This window comes from Taudactylus pleione, unplaced genomic scaffold (genome assembly GCF_031769625.1).
Source record: "Taudactylus pleione unplaced genomic scaffold, aTauple2 ptg001536l, whole genome shotgun sequence".
In the NCBI taxonomy this organism is placed as follows: Eukaryota; Metazoa; Chordata; class Amphibia; order Anura; family Myobatrachidae; genus Taudactylus; species Taudactylus pleione.
In genome coordinates, this window is record NW_028285933.1 from 242,045 (window position 1) to 268,578 (window position 26,534).

Sequence of the window (26,534 nt, forward strand, 5' to 3'; positions counted from 1 at the left end):
TGGAAAAAGTCCTTTTTCTCCATCTCAGCGGATAGTGCACTTGGGGACGCTGTTGGACTCTCTAGGCCAGAGGATTCCTTTACCAGAGGACAAGATTGCGGCACTACAGTCTACTCTGCAAAGTGTCAGTTCACCTGGCAATGCAGGTGCTGGGCTCCATATTCGATCTGGTGGCATATGCCTAGTTCCACTCCAGGTCCCTGCAGCAATGGATTCTGTCTCATTGGGATGGCCGGTATCATCTGATAGAATCTCAGATGATCCGCATCTCGCCAGTGTTTCGGCTCTCCCTCGCTTGGTGCCTGGGGACGACTCGTTTAGACAAGGGTCGTCCGTTATGAGTCGCAGATTTGGGTACTCCTCACCATGGATGCAAGTCTGCGAGGATGGGGAGCGGTGACAGGGCAGCAGGGAAGGTGGACGGATCAGGAAAGTCACCTAACGATAAATATCTGAGAGCTTTGTGCAGTGCACAGAGCGCTAAGTTTGGCGCAGGACCTTCTTCACAGCAGGCCTGTCCAGATTCAGGCCGACAACGCGACCACAGTGGCCTACATCGACCATCAGGGAGGCACACGAAGTCCGGAAGCCATGAGGGAAGTGGCGAACATTCTGCTGTGTGCAGAATGCCATCTTCCAGCAATTTCGGCAATATTCATCCCAGGAGTCCTCAACTGGGAAGCTGACTTCCTAAGTCATCAGGACATACAATGATCTCTTCACCCGGATGTCTTTCAACTCCTGGTGGACAGGTGAGGACTACCAGACGTAGACCTCATGGCGTCACGCCACAACCACAGGGTCCCCAGGTACGGGTCCAGAACAAGGGACCCCTCAGCCGCCTTTGTGGACGCTCTGGTGGTGAGGTGGAACTTTAGTTTGGCATACCTGGTTCCTCCAATCTCCCTCCTCCAAAGGGTCGTCAGAAAGTTCAAGCAGGAGGGCGGTAGGATAATACGAATAGTCCCTGTCTGGCACTGGAGGCATTGGTTCTCTGATATGACAGGTCTATCCATAGACAGGCCACTTCCATTGCCTCTATGACTGGATTTGCTCTTTACCTCGGCTGGCTTTGACGGCGTGGCTATTGAGGCTTTCGTCTTAAAAGCCAAAGGTTTCTCTGCTTCTGTGATCCAGGCGATGATGAGGGCAAGGAAGCCTGTTTCCTCCCGCATCTATCACAGGATTTGGCATTGATTTTTTCGTTGGTGTTCCCAAACAAAACTAAGATTTTCAAGGTTTCAAGAGTACCTGCATTTCTGCAGGCTGGGTTAGACTTAGGTTTGCACCTGGCTACCTTGAGGGTTCAGGTTTCTGCTTTGTCAGCTTTGTTCCAGCACAGAATTGCACCCCTGGCAGATATAAGAACATTTTTGCAGGGGGTCCTACGACTGTAACCTCCATTTGTTCCTCCGGAGGCATCATGGGATTTATCCTTGATTCTCAAGGCACTGCAAGCTCCCCCCTGCTGAACCCTTGCATAAGGTGGACTTAAGATGGTTGACAGCGAAGACACTTTTTCTCCTCGCTATCTCCTCAGCTCGTAGAGTTTGACTTGGCAGCACTGTCATGTCGCTCTCCATATTTGATTTTTTTAATTAAAACAGAGCTGTACTTCGTACTAAGGCGGGTTACCTTCCGAAGGTAGTATCCCGTTTCATTTTTAAATGAGGGAATTGTAGTCCCGGCTTTTCAGTCTTCAAACCTGTCTACAGGTGAAGCTTCCTTGGATGTGGTTCGAACCCTTCATATCTACGTGTATTGTACCAGCTCCGTCAGGAAATCAGTTTCGCTCTTTGTCTTATATGGGTTTCACAAACGAGGTTGGCCAGCTAGCAAACAGACTTTGGCTCGCTGGCTGCGTACGACTATTTCTCAAGTCTATATAAAGGCGGATTTCCCTGTTCCTAACAAGGTGACAGCACATTGTACTCGGTCTGTCGGACCGTCGTGGGCGGTTAGACATGGCGTCTTGGCTGAACAGCTGTGCAAGGCAGCCACTTGGTCTTCCCTCCTTACCTTTTATCTCATTCTATGCATTAGATACTTTTGCCTCCCAGGATGCTTCCTTAGGGCGGTGGATTCTCTTCTCTGCTCAGGAGCATCCCCACCCTTAAGGGAGCAGCTTTATGAGGTCCCCAAGGTAGATTCTGTGGACCTTGAAGAAGAAAATCAAGTTATGGTATAACATACCTTAGTTAACTCTTTTTTTTTTTTTTTTCCTTCGAGGTACATAGGGTCCACAGAGCACCCTCCCTGACGGTGGGATCTGTTCTTTGCTTTTTTGTGTCACTGATTCCCTCTTCGCATGTTGAGTGTTTCTTGGGTACATTGTACTTCCTTCTCCACTTTCCGTCTCTTTGCCATTAGGCTTGTTTACAACTGAATGCCTGTGGCTGGGGGCGGGGTATATAGGGAGGAGGACCAGTGCATGCTGGGAGCTTCAAAGCTGTAGCTGTTTGTTGCAATGGTTCTCTCCAACTATATACCCCAATGTAGATTCTGTGGACCTCGAAGAAAGAGTTATCTAAGGTATGTTGTACCATAATTCTGATATTTTTTCCTTTTTTTTTTTTTTTTTTTATTCACAGATGGTTCTCACTGAACTATCCCTGTATCTGTGTTTATTTTTATTAAAGACAGATGCATGCATCACGGATCTACCTGTGCGTGCATCAGTCTTTTTTTTTTTTTTTAAACAAATGACGACGATGCATCGTATCGTGAGATCGTAATTACATCGTGTGGCCGGGACTGCCGGGGAGTTCAAGGGAAATCGTAAGATGAATCTTACCTTATGCTGGTCGTACCAGTGTATGGCCAGCATTAGCTGACTCTCCTCCACAAACACCTGCTCTCTACATAACTTGGACCCTCCTCGCTGACCTCCCCGCTGTCTGCATTCCCTACTCACCCCACACTGACCTCCCCCCTGTCTGTATACCCTGCTTTCTCCACACTGACCTCCCCGCTGTCTGTATCCCCTGCTCACTCCACACTGACCTCCCCGCTGTCTGTATCCCCTGCTCACTCCACACTGACCTCCCCGCCGTCTGTATCTCCTGCTCACTCCACACTGACCTCCCCGCCGTCTGTATCCCCTGCTCACTCCACACTGACCTCCCCGCCGTCTGTATCCCCTGCTCACTCCACACTGACCTCCCCGCCGTCTGTATCCCCTGCTCACTCCACACTGACCTCCCCGCCGTCTGTATCCCCTGCTCACTCCACACTGACCTCCCCGCCGTCTGTATCCCCTGCTCACTCCACACTGACCTCCCCGCCGTCTGTATCCCCTGCTCACTCCACACTGACCTCCCCGCCGTCTGTATCCCCTGCTCACTCCACACTGACCTCCCGACCGTCTGTATCCCCTGCTCTCTGCTTTTGTGAGCTACAAACGTGCGCTTTTAATTTTTTAACATCTTGATGATTTTGGTATATGTTGAGAACATTTTTTTTTTCTCTGCATTATCTGCTTTGTTGTATGTGTCAAATCTTCTTACATCTTCCCTCATAGTAACTGCACTGTACTTGCAGCAATCAGTGCTACAGTTATTGGGCAACCAAATTTTATATAATTATTGGCCATATATTTAATAGTGACTCCTATAACCACCTACACCAGGTCACCGCAGTCCCCTGTAACTCACCACAACTCCCTGCTGCTCACTCCTGCAAACCCCACTGCTGCTGCCCTGCAGGGAACACTTCACTGTAGAGGAGTGGTGACTGCGTAGGGGTGGACATTGCAATCTGATGGTTACTAAACATCAATGTGTTTGTTCCGATGGTAGTTTGTACCATTTGATTGTGGTGTTCCGATGTTTGCCACCACCAAATGGAAATCAATCAATGGTGTTCCGATGGTGGTTGTGTGTGCTTTTTTTTTTTTTTTCTAAAGTTAAGCCTCCCTTGGCTCCTTTCTGGCTACTGTATCTGCAACGGGGCATCTTTATGGGTTTGTTGGAGGCTGTCTCTGTCTGCCTCAGATGTGACCCTGCTCAGTCCCTGACTTCCTCCCCTCTCTAAGCTGCTGCTAAGAAACAGGGCACATTGCTATCTCTGATTGGCTCTCTGAAACAGAGCCAATCAGTGCAGCCCTCAGCCCTGCAGCAGTTGTCAGTCACTCTCACAGCACACCAGGGTTTTTTATTTTTTTGTGGCTTCATTCCAAGCTTCAGTTTCAGATGCTGTCTTGCTGTTTCAGCACCCTGGCCAGCTCCTATACAGCAGCTTGGTGCAAGATTTTTTTTTTTTTTGAGACTTTGCTTCACTAAAATTGTCACTGCTCCGCTCCCTATACTCACAGATGAACCTTCCTCGACCAATGCTGTATGGAAAATTGAAAACACCGTCAAAATCCGTCCAGTGGTTCAAGAGATTTAGCCCGAACAAACACACAGACCCCTAATCTGGCAACTTTATTTAAAAAACAAAACAAAAAACCTTTCTCTAGAAATCCTCATTGTGGCGCACACCCCAATTTGTGTGGGTCTCAGCAGCTCACACCACAAAATGATGGTGGTGGACACCATATAAATTTTTAACAAAGCATAAGGTTGATAACGAGTGCCGATAGTGCTTTTCCAGAATATCAATACACTCAGAAATCAAAGTAAATACAAATATCAGAATCCGTAATGGAAAAAAAAAAAATTATTTATATTTTATTTTTCATATTTACTGTTATTTCTATAGCTAATGGAAATGCTCTTTTTTGTTTTTTTTGTTTATGGCATATCCGTACTGATACTAGACGCAATAAGCAATTGCTGATATATCACTGGCTTACATTATTTCTTCATTTCATGCGCTATCCCGTTCTGAAGCGAATAAATCTAGATATATCTATCTATCTATCTGTATATGTTTTCTTTACATTAAATATAATTTTGTATTAAATATTGGGACTTAATTTTTGGGGTTTCTTTGCGCCGTCAATGATTATTCTAGTACTTTTGGGGGAGTTGCGAGTCCCTCGTTATGTTCTACCTGCTGCATTCTCACTAGTTTTAGACTCTGGACGCGTCGTCTTTTACTTTTAGCGCTAGTTATGCGATGTCATGAATCCATTCATGGGGGTATAGTATGTTCTCTGCTCTGTTTATGTGAATGTGATTTGCGGAGATACGGATATTGTGTTTGTGCTCATGGCAGGGGGAAAGGTCGTTTGAAAACGATATGTTGGTCGAGGGAGGAAAGCTGGGCGGACTGCACAACGGCGTAACTTTCCGGGAAGTGCGTCAGTACCGTACTGGCTCCCATCTTGTGCGTTTCTACTTCTTGACCCGCGCCTACTCTGATTACCTGGAGAGCGTGCTGGCCGATTTCCAGAGGGGTCCCCAGCCGGACGTGGTCATCGCTAACTCCTGCATCTGGGATGTCATTAGGTAACCCCCTCCCCAGGTCTCATCGCACGGGACTGGTCTTCTGTATGTGATCTCACCCTCTGATCTCCCCCCAGGTACAGGGACCCCCAGATGGAAGAATATATAACCAATCTGGACCATCTGTTCCTCCGGCTGACAGAAGTTCTGAGTCCCGAGTGCCTCGTTGTATGGAATATGACCATGCCTGTGGGCTTCAAATATAACGAAATACCAGAGGTAAGCAATACACGAAAAAGTGCAATTATACGAGAATGGTCCGGTGTCCCAATCCACCTATCAACTAGCTATGCAGGGTGCTGTCCCTGCCAGACCCCCCCCCCTTGCAGAGTGCTGTCCCTGCCAAACCCCCCCCTTGCAGAGTGCTGTCCCTGCCAAACCCCCCCCTTGCAGAGTTCTGTCCCAGCCAAACCCCCCCCCCTTGCAGAGTGCTGTCCCTGCCAACCCCCCCCCCTTGCAGAGTGCTGTCCCTGCCAACCCCCCCCCTTGCAGAGTGCTGTCCCTGCCAACCCCCCCCCTTGCAGAGTGCTGTCCCTGCCAACCCCCCCCCCTTGCAGAGTGCTGTCCCTGCCAACCCCCCCCCTTGCAGAGTGCTGTCCCTGCCAACCCCCCCCCTTGCAGAGTGCTGTCCCTGCCAACCCCCCCCCCCTTGCAGAGTGCTGTCCCTGCCAACCCCCCCCCCCTTGCAGAGTGCTGTCCCTGCCAACCCCCCCCCCCCTTGCAGAGTGCTGTCCCGCCAACCCCCCCCTTGCAGAGTGCTGTCCCTGCCAACCCCCCCCCTTGCAGAGTGCTGTCCCTGCCAACCCCCCCCCCTTGCAGAGTGCTGTCCCTGCCAACCCCCCCCTCCTTGCAGAGTGCTGTCCCTGCCAACCCCCCCCTCCTTGCAGAGTGCTGTCCCTGCCAACCCCCCCCCCTTGCAGAGTGCTGTCCCTGCCAACCCCCCCCCTTGCAGAGTGCTGTCCCTGCCAACCCCCCCCCTTGCAGAGTGCTGTCCCTGCCAACCCCCCCCCTTGCAGAGTGCTGTCCCTGCCAACCCCCCCCCTTGCAGAGTGCTGTCCCTGCCAACCCCCACCCTTGCAGAGTGCTGTCCCTGCCAACCCCCCCCCTTGCAGAGTGCTGTCCCTGCCCCCCCCCTTGCAGAATGCTGTCCCTGCCCCCCCCTATGGGAGACTGCGCTAAGTAATGTGATGTGTGACACCTGTATGTGTGAAGTGCTTCGATGCAGTGTGACACGGATGTACAAGCGCCAAAGATCCCTTTTAATCAGTGCAGTCAGCTGGTGCGTCCTAGTCGCATCACAACACGACTTAGAAGTATTTTCAGCAAAAATTACACAGGACGTGGCGCCTCATTCACACCAGGCATGTCGCGTGGCATATTGAGGATAGATGTAGGAGGACACAACTGTAGTTAAACTTTTTGAGGTCTCAACAATCCTACAATTATTGCAAATGATTTCTTAATATTTGAATTGCTATAAATGCAGAGGGAGAACCGAATGAAGGGATCCGTCTTTGGGCACTTACTTTGTCACCCTCTACAGCTCATGTCCCCCCTGCCTCTCCTTACTGTGTTACATACAGCTCATGTCCCTCCTGCCTCTCCTTACTGTGTTACATACAGCTCATGTCCCCCCTGCCTCTCCTTACTGTGTTACATACAGCTCATGTCCCCCCTGCCTCTCCTTACTGTGTTACATACAGCTCATGTCCCTCCTGCCTCTCCTTACTGTGTTACATACAGCTCATGTACCTCCTGCCTCTCCTTACTGTGTTACATACAGCTCATGTCCCTCCTGCCTCTCCTTACTGTGTTACATACAGCTCATGTCCCCCCTGCCTCTCCTTACTGTGTTACATACAGCTCATGTCCCCCCTGCCTCTCCTTACTGTGTTACATACAGCTCATGTCCCCCCTGCCTCTCCTTACTGTGTTACATACAGCTCATGTCCCCCTGCCTCTCCTTACTGTGTTACATACAGCACATGTCCCCCTGCCTCTCCTTACTGTGTTACATACAGCACATGTCCCCCTTGCCTCTCCTTACTGTGTTACATACAGCTCATGTCCCCCTTGCCTCTCCTTACTGTGTTACATACAGCTCATGTACCTCCTGCCTCTCCTTACTGTGTTACATACAGCTCATGTCCCCCCTGCCTCTCCTTACTGTGTTACATACAGCTCATGTCCCCCCTGCCTCTCCTTACTGTGTTACATACAGCTCATGTCCCCCCTGCCTCTCCTTACTGTGTTACATACAGCTCATGTCCCCCCTGCCTCTCCTTACTGTGTTACATACAGCTCATGTCCCCCTGCCTCTCCTTACTGTGTTACATACAGCTCATGCCCCTCCTGCCTCTCCTTACTGTGTTACATACAGCACATGTCCCCCCTGCCTCTCCTTACTGTGTTACATACAGCTCATGTCCCCCTGCCTCTCCTTACTGTGTTACATACAGCTCATGCCCCTCCTGCCTCTCCTTACTGTGTTACATACAGCACATGTCCCCCTTGCCTCTCCTTACTGTGTTACATACAGCTCATGTACCTCCTGCCTCTCCTTACTGTGTTACAGAACATGCAGCTTAACCTGCGATGGGACATTGTTGCTGGGAACTTCTTTGGCGCCTTTATAGCGAATTTCCACAGAATGGACGTGCTGGACATGCATTATCACTTCCGCTTTGACCTGCGTTCCAGGTGCAAAGACGGGGTTCACTGGAACCAATTGGCACATCGGAAATACACCCAGATCCTACTGACACACATTGCCCAGGCCTGGGGGGTGGAGGCTCCGGACAGTAAGAAGACCACAGGTGAGCCATGCGGATTGTGGGGATGTATGCGCCGTATGGGGAGACCCTTCACCAACTCCCAAACTTCGCTGCCGTCTGTGGTTTATACACGTTTCCTGTTATAATGCAGAGGCTAAAGCTAGGTGCACTCTCATAATCCACAATTTACTGAGAGTTCTCTTTTAATGTGTGGGACCAGATGTGCAGGATAATTGTTTTTCTACTTCAGGGTCCATAGAGGGTCCACAGGGTTGACCTTGGGGTATAGGTTGGGAACCAAATCCAGGCACCACGCAGTTAAAGCTTTCAGCTCCCAGGATGCACTGGGTCCACTCTCCCTTTAACCCCGTCCCCAAGCCAGAGGCACCTCAGTTTGAGTAGGTGCCCGGCCAGAGTCGGGTCACTGTTATCGCAGGGGGGGGGGGCTGATTAGCGGCTCCTAACCTTATTTTTTTTACCTTTGAGTTCAGTTTTTTTTATTTACTTTTGGACTCTTCAGAGCGGCAGCGTCTGACTGTCCATAGGATGTCCAGCGACACTTCCAATTTTTGGGCTCTGCCCTTTGGACTGTCCACAGCCCCACCGGGGTTTACCAGATTTATGGCTTTTATGACAACCCACCTATTCAGGGTATCCGACTGCTCCTGTATCTGGACGGCCTCCTGCTCTTAGCAGGATTACCCAAGTACTTTAAAGCCATTTCCAGTTAACCATTGCTTTCCTTCACAAGCACGAATGGTTAATCCACTGGGAAAAAGTCCTCCCTGAATCCCTCACAGGGTACGTTTCATCTGGGAGCCCTGCTGGATTCTCAGAATCGGAGAATCCTTCTGACGTCAGACAAGATCTCCACTCTTCAACTACGAGTTTGCGAATGTTTCCACAGTCGACAAATGTCATTACACTCTGTAATGCGGGTTCTGGAATCCAGGGTGTCTACCTTCGGATGGGTGGAATATGCTCCATTCCATTCCAGGCCTTTGCAAAAACTGATCCTCTCCAGATGGAATGGGTTTCTCCATCGGATCACTGTTCAGACGATGATGCGTCTGTCTGGGTGGCTATGGCCATCTCATCTAGGGTACTCCTTACAACGGACGCCAGTCTCTGGGGCGCAGTGACCGGTCCGCACTCCTTTCGGGGCAGTTGGATGTCTGTCGATTCCGCCCTGCCAATCAACTTATTGGAACTTCAAGCTGTCTTGGGCCCTCGCTCTGGCCTAACACATACTTCCCGGTAAACCTGTAAAGGTTCAGTCCGTCTATGTCACAACAGTGGCTGACATCTAGGAGACACTCGTAGTTGGGCAGCAATGACAGAAATGTTACACATTCTGACATAGACCAAGGGTCTCCTCCCGGCCATCTCTGCAGGGTTCATTCCGGGAGTTCTCCATTGGGAAGCGGATTTCCTCAGCCATCACGACGTGCATGCCGGGGACTGGTCTTTTCTCCAAGAGAGGTTTCAACTCCTAGTGAGCAGAGGGTGCCTCCCAGAGTCAGGAGGCCATGAGGAAAACCTCTATCACACACTGCCGGTGTTGGGGTCCAGAACTAGAGGTACTGAAGCAACCTCTGGTGACGCGTTGTCAGTGAAGTGGACCTTCAAATGTGTACCTGCTTCCTCCGGTCTCCCTTCTTCCTCAAGTTCTTCGGAAGTTCAATCAAGACGGAGGTACTGTCCTGCTGGTGGCTCCAGATTGACCCAGACGTCAATGGTACTTAGATTTTCGGAGTCTCTCCATCGACACTCCGCTCCTGCTGTCTCAATATCCGGACCTGTTGCCTCAGGGTCCTTGCCTTTCCCTGGACCTGGATGTTTGTCCTTGGCTGCGTCCCTACTGTGGTCCTAAGGCTTCTCTGGCTCTGTCATTGGAATGTTTAGAGCGTGTAGGCCAGCTTTTGCTGGGATCTACCACAGAATGTGGCATACATAATTCTTATGGTATCGTACCTGTAGCTATGATCCTCAGGTGTTTAGAATTTCCAGAAGTTCTGGCATTCCTTCCAGCTGGATTGGGTCTAGCCCTTCACCTGGCCTCCCTGAAAGTGCGGGTCTCTGCACTGTCAGGATAGTTCGGATGTGAAATTGCTTCACTCTCGGGTATCCAGACCTTCCTTCAGGGTGTTCTCTGGATTCTGCCTCCCTTTATCCCCCCTAGGGGCTCCTTGGGATTTGGCAGTAGTTCTTTGTGCCTCCTGGGGCCTCCATTTGAACCAATAGTTTTGATAGCCCTTACGTGGTTTATGGCTTAGTCTCTCTTTCTTATGGCGTTTGCATCTGCCAGGAGAGTGTCAAACGACTCAACCCAGAACAGTAGGAGAACGGAATAGCGTTATTGCACAATTCTGTTAGTCGCAGGGTACAGATGTAATCGAAGTAAAGGCAAAAAGGTATTTATTACGCAAAGTCTTAAAGAAGACTCGTCCCTTTTGGATTGAAGGGGAATAATCAGCATACAAGATGTTACAGCAATTCTTCTCCTCAAAGGATTGTCAAAGATGTACAACATACAGGGCTCACAGTCCCTCTTTTTATATCATTCTTGCACACAATATCACAGGGGGGTAAATCCGCCTTGTGTTCCTCTCAACCAATCATGCGGTGTCACAAAATATAAATAACCACGTATTACATTTCAAAGGAGTCACCCAATTTCCTCCTTTCTAATCTACCACCCAAACCTAGGGGCCTATTCATCAACACTAAAATAACGTTTTTAAGGACATTTTCCTTAAATAACGTTATTTTGGTATTCATGTAGCCACAAAGCACAGGAGATATCTCCTTGCTAAGTTCCCCTGCGTTAATTTCCACACTCCCCATACATTAGTACATTAGTATGGGTACATTAGTATGGGGATATTAGTACATTAGTATGGGGATGTGGAAATTGTGGTATTCATCAAATTCCGAAAATTATCAATTTTCGGAATTTGATGCAGTTACTATTCGCCACTGTGAGGTGGCGAATAGCAGGTGAAACTTACCTGTATCCGCGTGTGCAGGTCCCCCGACGAGTCCCTCCGGCGCTCTGCTCCGTCCTCAGGCTCCGGAGGCTGGTCGGACATGTGTGCTCCCCAGCAGAGCACAAGAAAGTTTAGACAAAAAAAAAAATATATATATTTTTTTCTAATCTGTCATGTGGTCTGCTGGGAAACCACATGACAGACCAGCAGGACGGAGCCGGAGGCTGCTGCGCGGACAGGTAAGTCGGGGGGGGGGTACGAAACTTACCGCATCTGTAGGCAGTGCTGCGCATGCGCTGGTATTACAGCTGTAACAGCGCATGCGCAGCACTGTTTCCAGATGCGATAAGGTAGTGTAGGCAGGAAAAGTATCTATTTCCCGAAAAGCTGTCATCACAAAAATGACAGGTACCGGAATAGATACTTATGGAGAGGTGGAATGATGAATTCCACCTATAATTAGCTAGAACTCGCATGGAGTTCTAAAGCTAATTATCTCCAGAGAATTTTTAGGTTTAATGAATAGGCCCCCTAAACACAAACTGATTTATCATGCATTATAACGGTCTCCTAAAATGTTGATGTAACATTTCACAGGAAATAGTAAATGACATTCACCCTTCCCAATGGAAGTATCAATCAGTTTGGCATTCCCAACCTTAACACATTCAGGTTTTAGAAAGTGACATCAAAAAGGGGCTTCTTAAAAACAACCAAATTGTCTTGATCAACCTTGCTGGCTATTGTCTTTTCTAAGGACGTGCTGTAAATGAAGGGCTTAGCCATATGACACTATTCACGCCTTCACACAGAGACCTTCCAGTCACACCTTCACACAGAGACCTTCCAGTCACACCTTCACACAGAGACCTTCCAGTCACGCCTTCACACAGAGACCTTCCAGTCACGCCTTCACACAGAGACCTTCCAGTCACGCCTTCACACAGAGACCTTCCAGTCACGCCTTCACACAGAGACCTTCCAGTCACGCCTTCACACAGAGACCTTCCAGTCACGCCTTCACACAGAGACCTTCCAGTCACGCCTTCACACAGAGAGCTTCCAGTCACGCCTTCACACAGAGAACTTCCAGTCACGCCTTCACACAGAGAGCTTCCAGTCACGCCTTCACACAGAGAGCTTCCAGTCACGCCTTCACACAGAGAGCTTCCAGTCACGCCTTCACACAGAGAGCTTCCAGTCACGCCTTCACACAGAGAGCTTCCAGTCACGCCTTCACACAGAGAGCTTCCAGTCACGCCTTCACACAGAGAGCTTCCAGTCACGCCTTCACACAGAGAGCTTCCAGTCACGCCTTCACACAGAGAGCTTCCAGTCACGCCTTCACACAGAGAGCTTCCAGTCACGCCTTCACACAGAGAGCTTCCAGTCACGCCTTCACACAGAGAGCTTCCAGTCACGCCTTCACACAGAGAGCTTCCAGTCACGCCTTCACACAGAGAGCTTCCAGTCACGCCTTCACACAGAGAGCTTCCAGTCACGCCTTCACACAGAGAGCTTCCAGTCACGCCTTCACACAGAGAGCTTCCAGTCACGCCTTCACACAGAGAGCTTCCAGTCACGCCTTCACACAGAGAGCTTCCAGTCACGCCTTTCTATTCACCAGACCTCCTGCAGCTAGGGAATGACAATTAGCATCTAGTTTCTGCAGTCACAGAGGCTGGTCATGTCATGTACAGGAATATTCAAGAAGTGCATTTTCTCTACAAAATATACATGTAAAATCATACACTGTAAATACACATTTCATGCGTGTGCACAGCGTCAGGCTTTCCTCCCTGCAGCACTGTAGCCTGAGACCTGCACAGACCATTTTAAATACGTTTTTGTTTTTATAAACACTCGGCGTCTAGCGCAGAGTACACATTTACAATGGGCGCCTGGCGTCTTTGTCCTTTTTAAAAATGGCGCCGCAGCACGGGGTTTAACCCCCTTCAATTCCACGGCCGCCATTATACACGTGGGACCGGCCTCCGGCCACACCGACATTTCAGTTTCCAGTCCTATCGGCTGGGGAGGCCTCATTGACTGTGGTCCGGCCTCTCGGGATTTATGTGATCCGTTCGAGTTCCCTCAGGAAATCAGACTCCTTAGTTGTGGTCTTTGGATTTCACCGGAAAGGATGGCAGGCCAATAGACTGACATTGGCTAGATGTCTTCGTATGACTATCTCAGTGGCCAACACATAGGATAGGCCTTTCTGTTCTGGGTGATACTTATTCTACTTGGTCTGTGGGCCCCTCGTGGGTGGCTCGCTGTGGCGCCTCGGCTGTTCTTCCTTGCAAGGTGGCCACGTGGTCTTCTGTCCAGACCTTTTTAAGGATCTATGCATTGGTTTCCTTTGCCTCTCAGGATGCTTCCTTTGGGCGACTAATTCTCCTGTGGACCCCCTATGGACCCTGAAGTAGAAAACAAGAAATATGGTAAGAACTTACCTTTATCTCTGTTTCTACGAAGTCAATAGGGTCCACAGGGTGCCCGCCCTGACGCACCTGGCTTCTTATGGGCTGTGTGACTGGTCACCGGTTTCCCGTCTCCTTCTCTGAGTATGGTTATTGAGTGTTCCACTCTTCTCTCTTTCTTTCCTCCTGCGGCCTTTGGCTACTTACAAACTGAGGTGCCTCTGGCTTGGGGGCGGGGCTATAGGGAGAGTGGACCCAGTGCATCCTGGGAGCTAAAAGCTTTAACTGCGCGGTGCCCGGGTTTGGTTCCCAACCTTATACCCCAAGGTCAACCCTGTGGACCCTATGGACTTCGTAGAAACAGAGATAACAAAGGTAAGTTCTTACCATATCTCTTGTTATCACGAATGTCACGCAGCAGGCCAGATCAGACGAGTAGAATAATAGGCCCTGAGCGCTGTGCAATAATAGGTAGGTCGCCCTGATTATTGCGTCGTTTGTAGCTACAGATGTGCCCGCATACATCTAGGGGCATTTTTAATTAGCTCCGAAAAGTCAGTTTCTGCTGAGAAGTTTCGCCGGGACGTCATTTCGCCCGGCGAAAATTTATCCCCGTATTCAATTCCAAAGACTTCTCGCCGGTGCGGAAAGTCTGCGCATAGGAAACAGCGGAAAAGATTTGCCTCTGAATGCAGGCGAAGGAAAGTGCAGAATTGCGGTTTTGTGGTGCAGAATTTCGGGAACCCCCCTGCAGCCTTGGGACAGCCCCCCCCAAAGGTAGACTGGATCCTTAAGAACACCCCAAAAAATTACTTTGGACTTTTTCGCCCCCTTTTTCAAAGTTGGGGGACAAACTTAAAAACTAGTGAAATAGACTCCAGGGGGGGTCCCCAAGGATGCCGCAGGTGTATTTTAAGTTTGCAGGTGATTGCGGCAGGTGGATTATTTACGATTTTTAAAACTTCACTTTAGCAACTTTAAAATATGCTAGCCCCCATTTTCATGTACCCCATATTTGCTGGGACTTCTTATTTTCTCCCAAAAAACTGCTAAATGCTATTCTACACCACTTCTGCAAAGACGCTGATTAGTAGCTTAAGTACCCCAAATACCTTCAGCATGGCTATTCAGGGGTACCTATAGTGATCCCCAATGTTAGTCCATCTTTTGGGGGGTTTCAGGCTGATTTCCCCAAATCTGACAGCACTTTTCGCATGTTTCCATTTCGCCGGGTCCTGTTTTTGCCGATTTCTAATGGAATACGGGGATAAGTGGGGACGAGCGCGATACTTTTTCGCATGGAAAACCAGCGATATCGGCGGACAGTCTGGCATGCGAAAAGTTCGGGACTGTTCGCACCTAATTGAATATGCCCCTCAGTCTCCTTGCACGCTAAACAGCCCTTCTAGTCGCGCCATGCCGTGGCGTGACAGTAGCGCCAAGTGTCTTTTCGTGCGTCACTTTACCTTCAAATGCATCTTATTCGTACAGCGATGCGAATATTTAGCACAACGTAACGTAGCGTTTAGCATGCAGATACAGCCGCAGTCACACACCGCACAAAGACATGCCGTATACCATTTTAATCTGCCGTATACCATTATAATCTGCCGTATACCATTATAATCAGCAGAAGCTGCTTGTGCTAAATAATCACTGTGCGAATAAGACACATTTGAAGGTAAAAAGTTGCATGGAAAGACGCTCGGCGCTACCGAATCCCACGGAGCGCACAGAGGATAAATGTATGTGGATACATCCGTAGCTTAAGTCGCCATAGCAGAGATTTCCTCCACGAGCCTACAAAGTAGCGTGACCGGGTCAGTGACCGTCTCTCATTGGGGGGAACCGTCCCGCCACTCTACATACAAAAACTATTCATCCAATCCGGAAGCAGGCAATTAGTCACCGCGGCGAGCAGTCTGCTACTGTGCCCGTTACAGTGTTTAGAAGCTGGGTGAAGATGTCATTATTACAGCCTGTCATGCAGGAGGTATAATGTAGTACCCGTGTATAATGTAGCACCCATGGTAATCAGAAACAACACATTAAATGGACATGTGCATTGTAGGCTGTGACGAGCAGGGCCCTCTTCCCTCCCCCACTATCCTAACATCCTGCGTACACACATTTACCACCTCCCACCTTGTCTCACTATTGGTGGTGATGGAGGCAAGGCAGGAAGCACTAATGATGTATAAATATCTCCCCTGCCGGAGTGGAAGAGTGAAAACTCCCCCCTCCGGCGATCCCCGGCTGAGCGCACACCGAATCAGCCTAGTGCTTGATGCGCTCTCACCTCCTGGCCGGCACCACTGGGCATGCGATCTCAAGCATTGCGAGATCCCGCGTGCAGCCCCCGGAGCCGGCAAGCGGGACAGTGCTGTCCCTGTTGTGGCGGTAGGGCAACGCCAGCTGCCAGGCGAACTGACCGTTCATACATTGTCCAGCTTTTCGGCGCTGCCATCTTGCAGATAGCAGCGCTGATAAGCTGGGCAATGTATGCTATCTACGCGATAACAGCGCTGATAAGCTGGGCAATGTATGCTATCTACGCGGTAACAGCGCTGATAAGCTGGGCAATGTATGCTATCTACGCGGTAACAGCGCTGATAAGCTGGGCAATGTATGCTATCTACGCGGTAACAGCGCTGATAAGCTGGGCAATGTATGCTATCTACGCGGTAACAGCGCTGATAAGCTGGGCAATGTATGCTATCTACGCGATAGCAGCGCTGATAAGCTGGGCAATGTATGCTATCTACGCGATAGCAGCGCCGATAAGCTGGGCAATGTATGGTATCTACGCGATAGCAGCGCTGATAAGCTGGGCAATGTATGCTATCTACGCGATAACAGCGCTGATAAGCTGGGCAATGTATGCTATCTACGTGATGGCAGCGCTGATAAGCTGGGCAATGTATGCTATCTACGCGATAACAGTGCTGATAAGCTGGGCAATGTATGCTATCTACGCGATAACAGCGCTGATAAGCTGGGCAATGTATGCTATCTACACGATAGCAGCGCTGATAAGCTGGGCAATGTATGCTATCTACACGATAGCAGCGCTGATAAGCTGGGCAATGTATGCTATCTACGCGGTAACAGTGCCGATAAGCTGGGCAATGTATGCTATCTACGCGGTAACAGTGCCGATAAGCTGGGCAATGTATGCTATCTACGCGATAACAGCGCCGATAAGCTGGGCAATGTATGCTTACTACGCGATAACAGCGCCGATAAGCTGGGCAATGTATGCTATGTACGCGATAACAGCGCTGATAAGCTGGGCAATGTATGCTATCTACGCGGTAACAGTGCCGATAAGCTGGGCAATGTATGCTATCTACGCGATAACAGCGCCGATAAGCTGGGCAATGTATGCTATCTACGCGATAACAGCGCTGATAAGCTGGGCAATGTATGCTATGTACGCGATAACAGCGCTGATAAGCTGGGCAATGTATGCTATCTACGCGATAGCAGCGCCGATAAGCTGGGCAATGTATGCTATCTACGCGGTAACAGTGCTGATAAGCTGGGCAATATATGCTATCTTGAAGATGGCAGCGCTGATAATGACAGGGGCTCCCGGCCCCCAATAATAAATGAGTGAGAAGCAATATCAATGCACGTAACGTGCGCTGAAACCACTACGGCAGTTAATAGATCTTACCCCATTAGGACGCCTTTCCTAATCACAGAAACAATCGCTATCTTTCCGTACAGCCTAATGACCAGGCACGCTGTGGTTGGGCAGTGGTGTCACTGGTTGGGTTCTGGTTTCACCTGTAGCTAGTTGGCTGAGTTGAAGGGTCATGAAGGTTGAAGGGTCACGTGCAGGTGGTTGGCTTGGTTGAAGGGTCACATGCATCTGGTTGGCTGGGTTGAAGGGTCATTTGCAGGTGGTTGAATGTGTTGAACGGTCACATGTATTTGGTTGGCTCTTTTGAAAGGTCACCTGTATTTGGTTGGCTGGGTTACAAGGGTCGTGCGTATCTGGTTGGCTGGGTTACAAGGGTCGTGCGTATCTGGTTGGCTGGGTTACAAGGGTCGTGCGTATCTGGTTGGCTGGGTTACAAGGGTCGTGCGTATCTGGTTGGCTGGGTTACAAGGGTCACGCGTATCTGGTTGGCTGGGTTACAAGGGTCGCGCGTATCTGGTTGGCTGGGTTACAGGTTACTCAGTGGAATTAAATACAATAACCTGTAGACATTTTTTGTGCTCTCCTGTGTCCTATAGTGTGGTGTGGATTAACAGACAGTAAAAATGTTGACAGTGTCTAGATAGACACCAGGGGCCAAAAGTAATAGGGTGTCTGTTTTAGTAACAGTACAAACTCGCACCTTCTTGGATTTTTTAAAGGTACGAGTTTGTGCTGTACTCGCAAATTCAATAGCCTGCAAACTTTTCAGCCCGAGGTTACTCCATTCGCGAGTTTAGGCGAGTTGTTCCCTAGTTAAACTGGCACCTTTTAATGCGACCTAGCTTTAAAAGGTGCAAGTTTTAGAAAAGCCATCACAGATCAGTGAGATCTCTCCAAAAGCATAACCAGCCCCGGGCATTATAAAACCTGTCCTGGTTCTAAAAATACAGGGGAGAAAAGGTCGACATGAAAATGGACTATACATAATGATTATCTCTTTGTTTTTTTTAGCTCTAATCGTCACCCTCACCCTTCCCTTGGTGCCTACCCTAGCCGACGGGGTAGGTGCCTGACGCTAACTGTCCCTTGTAGTGCTTAACCCTCTTTCATCAGGGTAAGTGCATAACCCTATTTGCTGGTGCCTAACCCTAACCATCGGGGTAAGTGCCTAACCCTAACAAAAAACATAAAAAAAAATGTCAGCCATTTTCACATCGACCATTTTTACCTGTTGACCTTTTGTCCCAGTCGACCTATTGACTGTCTAACATCTGGTGTCTATCTAGACATTGTCAACATTTTTACTGTCTATAGTCCGGAGCCCCCTATACTGTGTTCTGCTTTCATACAATGTTTCTTCTCCCTCTGCAGGAGGAACGTACATTCCTGGATACATGGGTTTTGATGGGCGTAGCGTTGACGCAGGTTAGTATTGATGCTTCAGTGTACTCTGAGGGTGGCACGGTAATTGGGCAGTAACCAGCAGCTGCTTTTATTTTACACCTGACAGAAACGTTCCATCCCGGATACTTCAGTTTTGAAAACGATTATATTCCAACAAATGGTGAGAAGCAGAATGTCCATGTGTATGGTCATGTGTAGCTCCTCTTCCCTTCTCCTCCTGTGCCCTGCTCCAGGTCCCCTGCTTCTCCTCTTCCCTTCTCCTCCTGTGCCCTGCTCCAGGTCCCCTGCTTCTCCTCTTCCCTTCTCCTCCCATTGCCCGGCTCCAGTTCTCCTGCTTCTCCTCTTCCCTTCTCCTGTGCCCGGCTCCAGTTCCCCTGCTTCTCCTCTTCCCTTCTCCTCCTGTGCCCGGCTCCAGTTCCCCTGCTTCTCCTCTTCCCTTCTCCTCCTGTGCCCGGCTCCAGTTCCCCTGCTTCTCCTCTTCCCTTCTCCTCCTGTGCCCGGCTCCAGTTCCCCTGATTCTCCTCTTTCCTTCTTCTTCCTTTTGCCGGCTCCAGTTCCCCTTCTCCTCCTCTTCCCTTCTCCTCCTGTGCCCTGCTCCAGTTCCCCTGCTTCTCCTCTTCCCTTCCACTCCTGTGCCCTGCTCCAGTTCCCCTGCTTCTCCTCTTGCCACATGTGTCCAGGTCTGTTTCCCTCTGGTCCCGGGACATGTCCTGTCTGTTTCTTTCTCCCCCTGCCTCTTACCCCGCAATGTGCCAGGTGTGCCCTGCCTCTTACCCCGCCATGTGCCAGGTGTGTGTCCTGCCTCTGTTGCCCCGCCATGTGCCAGGTGTGTGTCCTGCCTCTGTTACCCCGCCATGTGCCAGGTGTGTGTCCTGCCTCTGTTACCCCGCCATGTGCCAGGTGTGTGTCCTGCCTCTGTTACCCCGCCATGTGCCAGGTGTGTGTCCTGCCTCTGTTACCCCGCCATGTGCCAGGTGTGTGTCCTGCCTCTGTTACCCCGCCATGTGCCAGGTGTGTGTCCTGCCTCTGTTACCCCGCCATGTGCCAGGTGTGTGTCCTGCCTCTGTTACCCCGCCATGTGCCAGGTGTGTGCCCTGCCTCTGTTACCCCGCCATGTGCCAGGTGTGTGCCCTGCCTCTGTTACCCTGCCATGTGCCAGGTGTGTGCCCTGCCTCTGTTACCCTCTGGCCTTGCATCTGTGATTCCTCTCGCCCCGTGCTGCGGAATATGTTTTACATTTGCCAATATTTACATTACAGCTGCCCAATCCTTTGTCGATGACAGTCCGATGTTGGTCAGTAACATACCTCCAGGATACATGAATGTTTATAGGAATAGGCCGACAGGTAATGATGTCACTGTATAAGTTTATTTGTTTAGAAGGAACAGGATGGACATAATTGTGTTAATGGAGGTTCCCCTCTCGCCTCGGATTCCTATCACCATGCCACTCTGTTTCCCTCTTAGCCCGCCCTGTGTCCTGGCTCTGCTCCCCTCTGGCCCCGCCCTGTGTCCTGGCTCTGCTCCCCTCTGGCCCCGCCCTGTGTCCTGGCTCTGCTCCCCTCTGGCCCCGCCCTGTGTCCTGGCTCTGCTCCCCTCTGGCCCCGCCCTGTGTCCTGGCTCTGCTCCCCTCTGGCCCCGCCCTGTGTCCCTGGCTCTGCTCCCCTCTGGCCCCGCCCTGTGTCCCTGGCTCTGCTCCCCTCTGGCCCCGCCCTGTGTCCCTGGCTCTGCTCCCCTCTGGCCCCGCCCTGTGTTCCTGGCTCTGCTCCCCTCTGGCCCCGCCCTGTGTCCCTGGCTCTGCTCCCCTCTGGCCCCGCCCTGTGTCCCTGGCTCTGCTCCCCTCTGGCTCTGCTCTGTCCTGGCTCTGCTCCCCTCTGTATAATAATCTGCTTTTTCTGTAAATTTTATGCCAATATAATTACATTACAGCTGCCCCATCTTATGTTGATGCCAGTCCAGTGTTGGTTGGTGACATACCTCCACAATACATGAATGTTTATGGGAATAGGCCAACAGGTAATGATGTAACGGTTTTAAGTTTGTTTAGAAGCAATTTGTTAGTGGTTCTCCTCTCGGCCCCACGCAACCTCCTGGCTAGTGTTGTTCCCCCCTCGGCCCTGCGCGTTCTCCTGGCTAGTTTCGCCCCCCCCGCCCTCGGCCCCGCGCGGCCTCCTGGCTAGTCTCGGCCCCGCGCGGCCTCCTGGCTAGTCTCGGCCCCGCGCGGCCTCCTGGCTAGTCTCGGCCCCGCGCGGCCTCCTGGCTAGTCTCGGCCCCGTGCGGCCTCCTGGCTAGTCTCGGCCCCGCGCGGCCTCCTGGCTAGTCTCGGCCCCGCGCGGCCTCCTGGCTAGTCTCGGCCCCGCGCGGCCTCCTGGCTAGTCTCGGCCCCCCACCTCGGCCTTGTGCGGTTTCTCCCCCTCTGTTATTTCTGTACGTTTTATGGCAATATTTCTGCTTTCCAGCTGCCCCATCCTTTGCTGATGACGATATTCCCGTATTTGGTGACATACCTCCGGGGTACTTCAATTTTGATGAAAGTAGAACAAACGTCTCAGGTAACAATGTAATGGTCTCAGTCTGTGTGTTTAGGAGCCGGATGCACAGAGCTGTGTGTGAGTGACAGTTACACGTCACCTATACTTAGTGCAGTTGTGTTAGTTATACAGTCTCTTATTTTTCAAAAAACATTCCTAAAGGTGCAGAACCTGTTGGCCCTCAGGGGACCGTGCCTGAAGGACTAGTTGCTGGGTAACACCCGTCTGTGTATATAACTGGTATGCATAGCGAGGGCAGAGGGTGAGGCATAGAGGCTGTCACAGGGGAGTGGGTCTGTGTATTGGCGCCTAGAAGTCTTCCTAGTGCGTCGCTGTATTCCCGTCCGGCTTACCCCCATCGCCCCCCCCGTATACACGGTTCGTCAGACATCAATTTGTGATACCTTTCGCTGGCCGCCCACCCGTTACTGTAGCGCAGACACTGGGCTCTCCCATACGCTACAATACAGCAAATATTTATATTTCTGCTTGGTTAAGAACGCTATTGCTGGTGACGCCACGGCAGAACGGCGCTCGTCTACTGATAATTGCCGCAATTCTTTCCAACAGGGGACCTGGAGCCTCAGGCTGCTGGGGAGGGGGTACAGGGTGTGTGTATATGCTGCATCAACCAGCGCCGTGTACACACCACTAAAAACGTTTGGAGACATTTGTTCTTCCCGTAGTCAGTCCTACAGCACTAGAGAATCCGAGCTGCCGGAAGCGTTATCCCAGCGTTATCAGATGGTTCCTCTTCCTTCCCGAGGTCACAGACCAGCTCTCACAATGAGGAGAACTTGTTCCTTATCTGGTAGAAGGAAAGGATTGTTACATGCATGGTGCAATGGTGCGAGACTGTCACCATCCACTGTATCCCCCCTAACCCTGCCCGGTACGTCTCTCGGGCACGGGGTGAGGGGGGCAACCAACGAAGAAGGCTTGTGATTGGTCCTCTCATTCACTCACCCTCTCTGAAAGTGCTGGAAGGAACTGATTGGCCGGCTCTACGTAATAAAACCAGAGGTGCCCCTGAATGTCAACTGCATGGCGCAGCCCCCTCCGCTCCGGCTAAGGGTAAAACGTATAGAGTAGATGTATTTTATCTCTATACTGTTATCCAGTGAAGAGTTATTCTGGGATGTGGCCATGGCTGACGGTGGCACTGTGGTGACCTGGAGGCTGCCTGCCCCCCCCGACCATCCCTCGCACCTGTAATGTCAGCGGCTGGCACTGGATGCCTGATGTTACGTTGTTTAGATGCAGCCTTGTAATGATTCCCACCGCAGGCATCTGCCTCGTTTCCCCCGCGTTTGACGACGCGATACCCATCCTCCTCCTGATTGGTCTGCACACGGTTATCAGTAGTCAGGTGATCTCCCCGTTCCAGCGTCCTTCACTCCGGGTCGCAGTTATTCCCTGTGGACAACTGTAATAACAGAACCAGTCACTTGTATCTGCAGCTCCCAGCAGTGACTGACGAGTGACATCTGTACAGTGATATGTACAGTCCGTGTGTCACGCGTGCACTTGTGTATAAATTTACAGCATTTCATAGGTCTGTATTATGTCACACACCCAATGAGGGGTCTGTATTATGTCACACACCCAATGAGGGGTCTGTATTATGTCACACACCCAATGAGGGGTCTGTATTATGTCACACACCCAATGAGGGGTCTGTATTATGTCACACACCCAATGAGGGGCCTGTATTATGTCACACACCCAATGAGGGGCCTGTATTATGTCACACACCCAATGAGGGGTCTGTATTATGTCACACACCCAATGAGGGGTCTGTATTATGTCACACACCCAATGAGGGGTCTGTATTATGTCACACACCCAATGAGGGGTCTGTATTATGTCACACACCCAATGAGGGGTCTGTATTATGTCACACACCCAATGAGGGGTCTGTATTATGTCACACACCCAATGAGGGGTCTGTATTATGTCACACACCCAATGAGGGGTCTGTATTTTGTCTAGATGGCTAGCTATTAATATCACCAATCACACTTTGTCTGCTGCAATGCTCTCCACTATGACACCGAGCTAATCCTGAATCTCACGACTTTCCCATGGCGCTGTTAGTTACGTGCAGGCTGACGTAATGATATTTATCGCACCCACATAATATCTGAGTAATATTCATGTAGCGTGTAATGAGCTGTGTCTGACTCTCTCTCCTCTTTTTATCCTGTCCAGGTCCCATCTATAACCACCAGTTCCCTGGGATGGGCATCCTGCCCCATCCATACGGCATGTTACCCAATCGGGTTCCACTAGAGGTTTGGAATGGACGCCATAGGTTTGTAATGAAGAGCAGGCCGAGATATGAGGATGGCCGGATTCGCCCATACTACCAACCTGCGCCTTTTCTGTCCAGAATCTACTGACTGCTGGGTAACTAGAGGGTACGGCTTGGTCACCCTCAGAGGGGGGCCTCATCCTAAACCTCCTCGTCGCTCATGGTTCCTAGCGTTGGCACTTTTCTGCATAGTCGTCTCTTTGGATTTGCACTTTTTTCCTCCTAGTTATAGTAGTTTTTTATTTTTGTACTGTTTTTATATTTTTGTACGGCTCTGGCCGTGGAATGAAGTGTCCGTGGCGTTTGCATTGGGTCCTGTGTGGCTGTAATTCGCTCTTTGAGAAGCCAGTATTATGGACGGATGACTTTGTTATGGGCTACGGACGTGTTCTCTGCCCTCCACCATTTTGCTGCTGATATATAGGGCTGATATATCCCTTTTATTGCCTGTTGATATTGTTACGTTACAGTGTTTAAAGGCTTAAAGTTTGATGCACTTTCCTATTGCTGCAAGGTTAATATTGATTTTTATGCTTGGCCAAAAACCAAAACTACTGGGGGGGGGGGGGAGTCGGGTCTTAAAACAAAGCGTCTCTCTCACACTGTGCGGCTGCCATTTTGTGGGTTGAATCCATACTGAAGCACAAATATGAAAATGGTCCCAGCCCACAAAATGTCTGCCTCCAGTGTGCGTATTCCGTAAGTACGCGGTTATATACCACTATATCAGAGATACCCGCGGTGTTCTAGAAACGAGCTGCTGAAATGTGAATTGATCCCTCAGCGGTCTCTGTACTATGTCTCCGGGTGTCGTCACTCTGCTCTTCTTAAGTCAGAGGGGAGAACACTTATTAATTGTATTCACATGACTTCTAAAACCTCCCCTCTCACCGTGTTAGTATTCTGGTCATGAAATGGGCGCAGTGCCGCAGAAGAAGATGGCGTCCGCTTAGTTTAATCTTCGCCTGTTTGGTGTAAATTTTGTTGATGTTCAGATGAATCTATTTTTTTTTTCTACATTTGGAATAAAGTTTGTTCATTTTTGGACATATGTAACCGTTTCTGTGTCTCTATATACATGCAATGAGCCTAACGGGCAGCGCAGCTGGTGATGTATGCAACGACTTGCAGAAACTACCCCATATTGTATATGGTTACACAGTAATTGTCCTGTGCCCGCCTAGCGTCCCTGGGCATTCCACACCCATCACACGTTCACTGGCTGGGAAATGAGCATTTAATAGTAGTAATAACTTTATTTACATAGAGCTTTTCTCCAAAAGAACTCAAAACGCTTTACAGAAACCATGAATATAGTAGAGGTGATGCAGCCATTGTGGGTCATAAATTCCAAGGTATATTCATTCTGCCCACAGAGGTACCAGACTAGGCCGCCATCTTGGGCGCACTACTTGGGTTACATTGGGCGGGATAGGCAATGCCTGGGACAGATGACACTTAATGGGGGGATATGCAGAATACTACAGCAAGATGCAGGATCCGTACATAATCATTAGAGCCATGCACTGTTCATCCTACACACGAGGACCGGGGAGGCCGCCATCTTGGGCGCACTACTTGGGTTACATTGGGCGGGATAGGCAATGCCTGGGACAGATGACACGTAATGGGGGGGATATGCAAAATACTACAGCAAGATGCAGGATCCGTACATAATCATTAGAGCCATGCACTGTTCATCCTACACACGAGTACCCGGCGAGGCAGCCATCTTGGGCGCACTACACAGGTTACAATGTGTGAGATCGGCAATACATTGAAGTAAAAATAAAAGGTACCCAGTGAATAAAGTATCCCACATAACTGGAGATTGGGAGACTTGTCCCTTCCTCACTTCCACCTCTGTCTTCTGGAGGAACAGGACTGGGGTTAGGGGTGGGTAACGTGATACATTTTTATAGAGGGGAGCGAGTGAACTGATGGTGCACAGACATCCTCCCAAACATGGGATACTCATCATTTCTAAGGTGTTTACTGATTTCAGAGGGTTACAGTCACAGCCCTGCACTGGGGATCCTCAGTCGTGGAACTGAGCCGGGGTACTAGGGTGAACAGGTAGCAGTAAGCGGGGCAGCTGGATGTACATCTTCCTCATAAGCTAAATCCTGGTGAACGCTCCAATTGGGATGTGGATTTCGCTGCAACCAGTGAGTAGGTGGCACCCTCTGGTCAGGTACCTGGGGATTAGCGAGGAGGCTAAGGGGTCAATCCTATTAGGTGCGAATTGCGAGGTGCGATTTTCACTTTGGAATTCGCATCCAGTCAGATCAGTCAGACTGAATTCACAACTTTCCACTCCCACCTCCCTGAGGGTGAGAGATGGGAAGGAAAATCTTTATTTTAAGGTTAAAAACGTGGGGACGCTGTGCTGAACCCCTTGGACACCCCCATAATGACCAATTAAACAATTGGAAGTTTCTAATTAGCTTATTTAGTCCAATAATTAAATGTCATTTTTTGAGGTAAAAAAAAAAAAAAATGTTCTCAAATTATCCCAAAATCAACTTTTTGGTCAGTTTAGGCACCCCAAATTTACTTACAATAATTTTATAGTTGAAAGAATTTTTTTTTCCATTTTTCAAGGTGCCCTCAAAGTACCCCAAATCACCTTTTTCCTACTTTTTTTGCATTTTTCGTTTCATTCGTTTGAGATTAAACTAAAAAGTTTAGTTTTTTTATCATTTTCTTGCATTTAAAAAAAAAAAAAAAGCACAAATCAGCCATTTGTGACCATTTCAAAACCTACAGTAACTTCCGAATGGCCACAAGCAGCCTCCTATACCGTCCTGGTAACGAAATGATCCATTTTGGGGGGTCCAGGATGGTCTTTCCACATTTCCATGCATTTCTCGCAAATCTCATTTGGCGGTCAATTCGCACAGGGCGTTGCGAGTAGTGTGAATAGGCATTTTTAATTGGATGGAGAATTGTCGGGAGCGCGCTTCGCGGCGGTGTGTGAGTTTAAAGAAACAAACTCTCTACTCTCCATTCGCACCTATTGGATCGAGCCCTAAGTGACAGGAACGAGGTACTGAGGC

General features: G+C 49.8%; 1 protein-coding gene across 4 annotated transcripts in view; it reads left to right on the forward strand.

Annotated features, from left to right (window-relative positions):
- LOC148442408 (PC-esterase domain-containing protein 1A-like) overlaps positions 1–24,526 on the forward strand; it is a 62,546-nt gene extending 38,020 nt beyond the window's left edge. For 2 of the 4 annotated variants that reach the window (XM_088463968.1, XM_088463969.1), the window contains 9 exons: positions 5,161–5,393; positions 5,468–5,609; positions 7,966–8,206; positions 18,598–18,651; positions 18,737–18,790; positions 19,890–19,976; positions 20,560–20,646; positions 21,090–21,182; positions 23,373–24,526. In XM_088463968.1, coding sequence (XP_088320094.1) covers positions 5,161–5,393; positions 5,468–5,609; positions 7,966–8,206; positions 18,598–18,651; positions 18,737–18,790; positions 19,890–19,976; positions 20,560–20,646; positions 21,090–21,182; positions 23,373–23,563 — 1,182 coding nt within the window. In that variant the 3' untranslated portion in view covers positions 23,564–24,526. The remainder of the gene's footprint in view (positions 1–5,160; positions 5,394–5,467; positions 5,610–7,965; positions 8,207–18,597; positions 18,652–18,736; positions 18,791–19,889; positions 19,977–20,559; positions 20,647–21,089; positions 21,183–23,372) is intronic. The other 2 variants (XM_088463970.1, XM_088463971.1) reach the window with 2 other exon arrangements.
- The last annotated feature ends 2,008 nt before the right edge of the window (positions 24,527–26,534 follow it).